The following is a 9,292-nucleotide window of genomic DNA, read 5'->3' on the forward strand; positions in this document are numbered from 1 at the left end:
ACCCACCTGTCACCTTCATCAATACCTGATGGTACAGACACACCCTGGATAGCAGCTGCCAGCATCACATAGTCACGAGTTTGTGCGGGGATAACAATGTATCGAATGCCCTGTGGATACAATGTGTTAGGGTGTGTTTACACAACAACGCTTTCGACTAGCATTAAAAACGTTTTATGCATTTTGATGATTTTATGCGGCCACCTGACTGAGAAACCATCTCCATGGGAAACTAAAGTTCATCTGCAAACCTGATTATAATTACTGCCAAGTGAGTTTGTAATTTCCCAGTTGTGAGTTACCGGGTCATGTGGGATTGTCTTGAATCCATCCCTGTGATAAGCTAAGAAAGAGTTCTTGAGAGAGTTTGTGGTGAAGCCATAGAAGGATGTCTTTGTACCAACATCATCTTCAAAACCCTTGATTATAGCCGCGTTTACCCTAAAGACAAATATAAATGTTGTAATTATCATGCCCTAAATATTAGTAAGAATGAAGGGTCAGAACGGGGCAAAGCACCCTAGATATTTAAAATGAAGAAGAGGTAGGTTTTCTGTTCAAGTTCTAGTATTTGTTCGATTCATGTGGTGTTTTAATTCAATTGAGAAAATAAAACCTGAAACAAACCTGAAAACATAGTCGTGACTGTCTATGACCTTTCCCTGTCCCGATCCTCGCAGGATCCCCCCGTTACCCACCACAGCACAACGCACACACTCATGTGAAGTGTTCCTCTCGAACAGACGACTGGTAGACGAGTGCCAAAGAAGAGAAAGAGTCTTGCCGATCACTGGATCACAAGACAGAAACCTAAACATGGCTTTGAGAACATTGATGGCTTATGGTTTGAGCGTAGTAATGATTTACCTTTATGAGCTTCTCCCTTCCAGCCATACGGCAGCGATGCGTTCTGGAGCTTTTGCCAAACTGTTGGACTAAAAGAATCTCGCCACTGCAGGAGAGGCACGAAGAAATTAAAGCGTTTTCTTAGGCTGTCGTCCTTCTTTACGGTGTGTCTTAAGGAGCAGGCAGAGACCGTCTGAAAGACAGATTGTCTGACTTAGTCATGGTCATCTATAGATCTGTCAGTAATCACATACAGTAACTCATTACATTTTCATGTCATTTTTATTTTCTTAAAAACCCAGATCTGTAGACCAAAATTCAAGGATAGACACGCATTGTTTTGTTCTGTCAAATAAATCACATAAGAGCAAAAAATTGGTTCTTTAAATATTCTTAAAATGTTAATGGTGCAAAATTATGAGTGAAACATGCAATAAGTGTCCGGTTGGCCCACAGTTTAAAGGATAAGAATTAAAGACTTATTAAGCTATAATTGAGTAATTGTAACATAATAATATAGCATGAGACGATTTTATTTCATTAAGATCTGATGTCACCTCACAAATAACTTAAAAACTCTCCTAAATATTTTAATGATTTTTTGGCTTTATTATTTTCATTGTGTGGTAACCATTTTATAGAGTCAATAAAGTACTCGAGGCTAGCGATTTACTCTGCTCTGCTTCACATCATAGCCAACAACGTTATTCAAAATTTCTTTTTCACATTTGCCTTTTCATTTTCATATTGGCAGTCTTACCTTGAGATTTCATGGAAAATAAAATGTCAAATCACCAATTGCATTTTCTTTTTCAATTTGACAGAGACAATGCATTGTCATGTGTAAAAATGAAAATAAAATCATTTCATTTTATTTTTCATTTTGGCACATATTGTGTGCGCAGTTGTGTATAATTAAATTGTTAATATGGTGTTCATTTTCATTGTTTAATTTGTTTATTTAAATTTGGCAGGATTTAACTTCCATATGAGTGCACCTCTGGCTCCTCAGTTAGATGGACAGATGTACCCTGCGATTGTCCCCGTGTCTCTTGTCTATCACATGCAGCTGCTAAAGTGTCAATAAAATCACTGTTCATCAGCAGATTGTTAACAATCTTCCTAGCCCTCTCATGATCAATTCTGCAGAAAACTACATAGCTATGTTAAGGGCTGTTGGGGACCTTCTGGCACAGTCTGGCACTTTGGACAGCCTTTTGTAAAGTAGCAGTTTGTTCCAATAATACATAACTTTTTAATTTTAATAGTGCAATATTTGCCCTAATATTGTGCCTATTTTTCATTAAAACAAAAATAACAAAAATGTTCATGTCTGTCTAATGACATGCCCGATCATAAAGATGTTTATATTGAGATATAGTCAATAAATACACATATATTCAGGATTTACATTTATATATTCAGGGTTTACATTTATGTATTCACACTTATAACTGTATATTCAGACTTATAACTATATATTCAGATTTACATTTATATAGTCAGGGTTTACATTTATATGTTCAGACTTATAACTGTATATTCAGACTTATAACTATATATTCAGATTTACATTTATATAGTCAGGGTTTACATTTATATGTTCAGACTTATAACTGTATATTCAGATTTACATTTATATATTCGGACTTAAAACTATATATTCGGACTTATAACCATATATTCACACTTATAACAATATATTCTGATTTACATTTATATATTCAGGATTTATAACTACATATTCAGATTTTATATAATTATTTCCTGTTTGGCCCCCCATATAAAATACATTTTTATATAACAACCAAACACAGACTGGAAGTTAACTTTGGGCAAGGCATGTGCTTTAGATGAAACTGTTTATAATTACATCTTAAGTAAGCAATAAGGTAAGAGAGGCTGTGCTTTATTGTGAATAACGTTGTTGGCTATGATGCGAAGCAGAGCAGAGTAAATCGCTAGCCTCGAGTACTTTATTGCCTCTATAAAATGGTTACCACACAATGAAAATAATAAAGCCAAAAAATATGAACCAATGCAACTTTTATTAAGTACAATCACTTAAAGCCTTCCTTACGCTGGAGAAAATCAATCAATCAATTGTAAACAGCAACAGAATAGCTGCGTGTCAATTCAAAGGCTGCATCATCCAGAGGTCGCATTTGTCGGCTTCATACGTCATCATCAAGGTTTATTGTTTCAGATTTTATTTCAGAAAGGCAACTGTTACACTTCAAGGTAAGAATGAAACTATAATGATTACATCTTCAGAGAAATGCCAATTTTATAATGTTTTTTTAACTCAAATGAGACAACCTCCAGAGGATGCAGCCATTGAATGGGCTAGTTGCACAAGATGGCGCCGGTGAGCTTTTCCGACGCCAGGGTCGGCTAACTAGTTTCCGGTCGTATAACACTATCAAGTTGTTTTGTCTTAACAAAGTGCTCATCAATGTAAAGATGGTCTGTCATATCGCTGATTACTTTCTTCTTTTTTGTCTAAAAAACACCCATATTTGCCGGCCAAAAATCCTCCTTTTCTCATACAGTGTTACGTGTCCTAACCAACCACGATGCGATGCTGCGACACGAGATAAAAACAGCTCCATTTGCACTCTTCAGCTGCAGCGTGGGAGGGTGTGTGGAAAGAGAGAAATGGTTCTGATTGGCTGTGTTTTGTGATTGATTGTCGCGTCCCGCCCTTTTCGCGTTCGGTATTGAATTGCTTATCGCATCGCGTTTGGTTAGGACATGGGCTGTGGCCGAAATAGCCCCCTATACCCTAATATAGTGCACTATTTGAGGGTACATCCATTTTTAGTGGTGTCCGAATTCACCCTGCGTTCCATTTCGAAGGGCTCATCCCTATGCCCTAAGCCCTTTGAATAGTTTACCCTCCGGAGTGAGAGCTTTGAAGGGTTAAAGGACCAAACAACTGTTTCTTGAAGTGCGGCCATGATCAGTATGGCGGCCATGATTGTTATCACTCCGAAGGGTCCTTCGGAGGGCGATATATCCCAGTTGGAACGTAGGGTCATAGTGGACATTATTGAGTGCACTCATTCAATGCCATGATGCATCATAATAACGAGTGTAGCCATCATCTATCGTGATGCTCGCGCTGAATGAATTTCCGCGTCTCGGCAGTAAATGGCACCCGCAGCATTTCCAGTGCACCCAGTGTCCGAATTTTCACCCGCTCCTTAAAGTGGACTATATTAGTGAGCTAATGTAGGGAATAGTGAATGATGGTATAGTGGGCGATTTCGGACACGGTTCAACGGCGCCATCTTGTCCAAGTAGCGAATGGAGTGGCTCAGAGATGACGTATTTTTGTAGGCTAACCTGGAAGTTAGCTCTGCAGTGGTTCCCTCGACCAAAAGCCAATTAATTTTTCCCACAGACTTTTGGAAGATCGCAAAAAATAAGATCTGTGATTAACAAATGTTTATGCTGTTTACACGTTTTGTTTTGCAAGAGAATCTTTACAGATTAACACAATACTTGCTATTTTTGAAGCCGAAATACAATCGCCAGAAGTAAAGAGCTAACACTGGGCTATAAACGGACTACACTCGAGCGTACACTACGCTCGATATAAACGTCACCAACACCAAGCCTCTGACAACTTTCTCAAACTTTATTAAAAACGTGCTCCTGGTACGTAATTACTCCATGAATGAATCCCCAACAACGATTTTAGACTTGTGCACATGTTGCATTATGTGTGAGATTTATATGCGCGATGACATCTAACGTCCCCGCCAAAGGAAGTTTGATTTTAGCAACTTGTATGCAACCGCCGTTTTAAAGACACAATAAAGGTTTAAAAAATCACAAGCGGGTTATATCTGGTGTGTTTTATGTCATAGATAAAAACTAGAAAATATTTAGAGGTTTTGTTAACCACAGATCTGTTTCAGGCGATTTACAAAAAAAAAACATTCAAAAAACCCATAGACTTTGGAGCGATGGACTTCCGGCCGATCAATCGGTCGACCTCTACCAAAAACCCATAGACTTTGAAGTGATGGAACCGGAAGTCCTATAATGCCAACTCGCTTCCAGGGTTTGCATACAAAAATACATTATCTCTGCGGCTCCCTATTGAGCCACAGCTACTGTTTTGTTTACGTTGCTATGGGTGGTTGCTAGGGGTGTATATTGATATACAGAATTGTTAGGTGAAGCGGTCATAGCTGTGTTTAATCATGAAACGTTTTATAAAGATATTGATTTGGTTGTAAATGTTCTGGTTGTATCTTGTTCAAACATTTGTGTAGTGTTAAAAAACTGAAACAGGAAGTTCTTCTGGACCTGCATTGTTTATGTCATCAGAAGTGGTCTATACAGTATAGTAGCTCAAATGTAGAATTGAACTAGAAAGTAAAAAGAACTGTTATTTTGTATTGACATGTTTCAGACTGTAGGCTATAACTTACAAAGAGTGTGTTTAACTCACCTCCTCTTCAGCTGTAAGTGTTTCAACCCAACTCTGTTCAGCTTCTAAAGCAGCCCTGAAAGAGCAAAGCATCATGGGCTAGTAAAACTAAAACATTATTTACCATTAAAAAAAGAGAATTGGGTTACACTTTATTAAGTGATTGTAACATTCTCAGATGCATGAAGGGTCATTGAGATTATTTGTAACAGTAAATTTGTAAAGCCGTGTGGTGTGGAGTAAATGGTTAATAGTATAAGGATTGGATGATATGAAGAGTTTGTTTCCAAAACGCTATAAATCCATTTTGATTCATTTGAGTAAAAATGTGTTTTCTTTCCAAAGAAAGTGCCAAGATGAAAAAGTTTCACATAGCATCTTTAGGTTCTAGTAACATAGAAAATTCAAATCCAGATTTTGATTTTAAAAGATTTATTATAAAAACTGATCTTTTTTTTCCAAAATGCAATAAATCCATAAAAAAAAAATTCAAAATGCAATAAATCCATTGAATCAATATAAAATTTATTTTTCATCTTGAAACTGTTGAAAATACACAACAAAGTGAGTTGATGCACATATGACAGCCTCTGAACTCAATACAATACTAATCTATCTAAATAACATACAGGCGCTGGACTAAAAATACATTCAATCAGTCATCGCTCCTAAAATGAATTCAACGGGTCATTATTACATGGCTACTTGCCACATGAGAAAAAACTGGAAATGAAATGTGAATTTGAAATAGGCCATTTTATTACCGCTCAATTTTCCCTAATGCAGACCTTCCGCGAGGAAAAGCTGTTTACTTTCCGTTTTAAGGTGAGAAACGACGTTCAAATGTCACGAACAGGCAATTTGGTTTAATCATTTGTAAATATAAATGTCATGTATCTAATTAAAAGACATGTTTATATTTAATTTGTCAAAAAAAACTGTCAAAATGATTTGCTGCATCCGGGTTACTGTGTGTTATTAGTTTTGAGAGGTTGTTATCGGGGATAACGAACCTGCAAATGTCGCGACTGGCCAATCAGAATCAAGCATTCCAACGAGCCGTGTAATATATCGATCTTCCACTTATAAACCTTGTGAAAATGAAATTAAGTACTTGAGTTGGACCAATATTAATTTTGAATAGTTAAGTAGGTTATGTATGTTATTAGTAAAAAAAGGAAGTTTAATTTTGACAAATTTAGCAAAAAAACAAAACAAAACAAAAACAAGCAAAGGGCACCCATTTGGTGGATGGGCCAAAAAATGTTGGGTGTTTAGTTCACTATATAATAGCTGGCAGCTTTGGTGAAAGTGGTAGAATGTCTTTTTACCGCAATCTTTGCACAGAAGACTACACACTAGGGTTGCACGGTGAACTGGTGCTACGGTAGCATCGCGATGCTAAAGCTTCAAAATACCCGCGATGCCTCTCTATTTTTGAAACGGTAGTATCGTAGTACCGTAGTTAATGTTGCATATGCGCATTAATATTTATTTGAACACTTACATCTGCCTTTTTGCGGTGTTTATCTCCTAAATGAATGTGTGTTTTGAATGTCTCGGGCGAGTTAATAATTCAAATTGGCGATTTGAAAGAGTTGGTTAAATGATTCACTAACTCAGTGGAAAATTGACGCCACCTACTGGCCGTTTTAGTACTGCATTTAAAGTAAGCCTAATATTTCCTTTTATAAAGACTGCTGTATCAATTAAATTTGTCCAACATTTGAATTAGTTCCTACGTGAAAAATGTAAACTACTAAAACTCATAGATACTAGTGTTTTTGAGTCTTATCATAGTAAATATTTAAGTATACTACAGTATTTATAGTATTTACAAATGACTAAATGTAAATGTATTTGCTACAATTTATCCAATTACTACAGTTAATACAACAACATATTCTAGTGCAAAGTATAATACAGTTTACAATAATAAATACTAGGGATGTAACGATTCACCGTGAGCCGGTTGAAAATCGGTTATAATGAGCAACGATTCAAATCGGTTGAGGCTTGAACTGAATCGCAATACATTTTTTGAACAGCAGGGGCCGCTATTTTCACTGCAAAACTTAACGTGGATGCTGATATTTCTTAAATGCAAAACAATCCAAGAAAAGCACATACAGTATTAGTTTGTTTATATTAAAGAGACTTTTCTATTATTAATTTGTTATAAAATTGCAGTTTAGTTTTGTTATTTGAAATATAAACATTATTTTATCATACAAAGAAACGTGAAGCATTTAAGAAATAATGCAAGGGAAGTTGTTCATTTCTAATTTGTTTCAACTCATTTTTTCAAAATAAATCGTGAATAAATCGTGACTAAATCGCATCGTGAGATCAGAATCGTGACTCGCATCGCATCGTGAGCTGAGTGAATCGTTACATCCCTAATAAATACAAAATGTTTCATCTAAATCTGTGTTTTTGTATAGATTTGAATTATATGGCACAGCATCGTGATACTACTTGGTACCGAGATACTTCAGCTGGTATAGTACCGTAAGACATGTTTATGGTACCGTGACAACCCTATACTACACACCACCATATCTTAAATAGTTTTCAATCATATGAACTCCTTCAAAAGAAATGTTCAGAATGTTCAGATAAAAGACGCAATACTTCTGGGAAGTAATGATGTCACCTTTCACATTTTATTCACAGAACAAACTAAGAACAAATCTACTTTAAAATAGACTAAAGCATTAGTTAGCCGTTTCATGTTCACTCAGTTTACTCATTTAATGTACATAAAATGATTGTAAATGATAACATGTCTCAGATTTTTAAATCAGTATTTCCTGTTGTTGGATTATTTTAACTGGTAAGTGTACGTGAGCCCACCTCTGATATATTGTGTCCAAGTCTTCTGGTGATGTCAATCTCAGGAAATTCCAGTAAACGAGAAAAACGCAGACACATAGGAGGGGTAGTCTACAAAACCACAGCTTGAAGTTGCGAAAGCACAACAGCCGATAAATCCACGCCAAGAAGGCGCACAAACTGTTTGCTGAAGAACACGACCTCATGGTTTTCAATGTCTTTAACTTAAAAATGACTTTGAAAGGAAATGCTTTCAAATGAAGAGTCCGTTTTTGTTTTCCCCTCACATTTTGCATACATCTAAACAAGTCGCACGGGTTATGCAAACCACGAATGCAAGCAGAGTCTAATCTTGGATCTGATGAGAACCGACAATGTGTCTGATGAGAACAGGAAGGTTCACATAACACAAATACATGTGACTAACCCTAATAACTGACATAATTTAGCATTTAATAAAGGAAACATAATTTCAGTTTTCTGAATTCGCATACTAGGGCCAACACAGGGCAGATGATGACATATGAACATATTTTAATATTTTAGTATGTGCAGGTCAAATTCATCATTTTATTATTCGTCACTCATCTATGCGTTTTTCTTTTTCTGTCATGCTCTGTTTTGAACACAACAGCATGTTCAGTGTCACACCTCTTCTCATATTTACTGTTATAATAAATTTGTTTTATAATACATTTTTATAGTTAATTTGATCTGCTTTGTTGACACAACCCATAATATTAAGGTAACAGCCACTAAAACAAAGTGTGTCAAGAAGAATCCTTTTGTTACTGTATATTGTGTTAACAAAACAAGATTAGTCTAAACCGGTTCCTAACAAAGAACATTGTGTTGACCTTAGGCACAGATGCACACAGGTTTGTCTTGACTTGCCAGAACAATTCATGGTTTAGCGTTTGCATCCAGCAATGCATTGCAGCCAGGGGCGGATTAAGGTGGTCAGGGGCCCGCTTGTCTCTTTGGGTGAGGCCCCTCTTCACGCTTGCAGTTTAGTTCAGAACGGAGCACGGTTTGCATGCAAAGCCGCTAATGTAAAAGCTGTCACGCGAACTCAGGTTCGCACCAGGGTACCGAACCCTGCGCATGCGCTTTAGCCGATTACAATGCATGTAAGAAATGATAGCGTCGGTAGTTTACCTTGGATTT

At 36.6% G+C, this 9,292-nt stretch overlaps 1 protein-coding gene across 3 annotated transcripts in view; it reads right to left on the reverse strand.

Moving 5' to 3' along the window:
* The window catches only part of LOC130562156 (alpha-N-acetylgalactosaminide alpha-2,6-sialyltransferase 2-like), a 178,921-nt gene extending 170,438 nt beyond the window's left edge, over positions 1-8,483 (reverse strand). For all 3 annotated transcript variants that reach the window (XM_057347030.1, XM_057347029.1, XM_057347031.1), the window contains exons 1-6: positions 8,147-8,483; positions 5,312-5,366; positions 868-1,039; positions 628-790; positions 303-441; positions 7-110 (exon numbers count right to left, since the gene is read on the reverse strand). In XM_057347030.1, coding sequence (XP_057203013.1) covers positions 7-110; positions 303-441; positions 628-790; positions 868-1,039; positions 5,312-5,366; positions 8,147-8,421 — 908 coding nt within the window. In that variant the 5' untranslated portion in view covers positions 8,422-8,483. The remainder of the gene's footprint in view (positions 1-6; positions 111-302; positions 442-627; positions 791-867; positions 1,040-5,311; positions 5,367-8,146) is intronic.
* Positions 8,484-9,292: the final 809 nt, after the last annotated feature.

This window comes from Triplophysa rosa, linkage group LG11, assembly GCF_024868665.1.
Source record: "Triplophysa rosa linkage group LG11, Trosa_1v2, whole genome shotgun sequence".
Classification (NCBI taxonomy): domain Eukaryota; kingdom Metazoa; phylum Chordata; class Actinopteri; order Cypriniformes; family Nemacheilidae; genus Triplophysa; species Triplophysa rosa.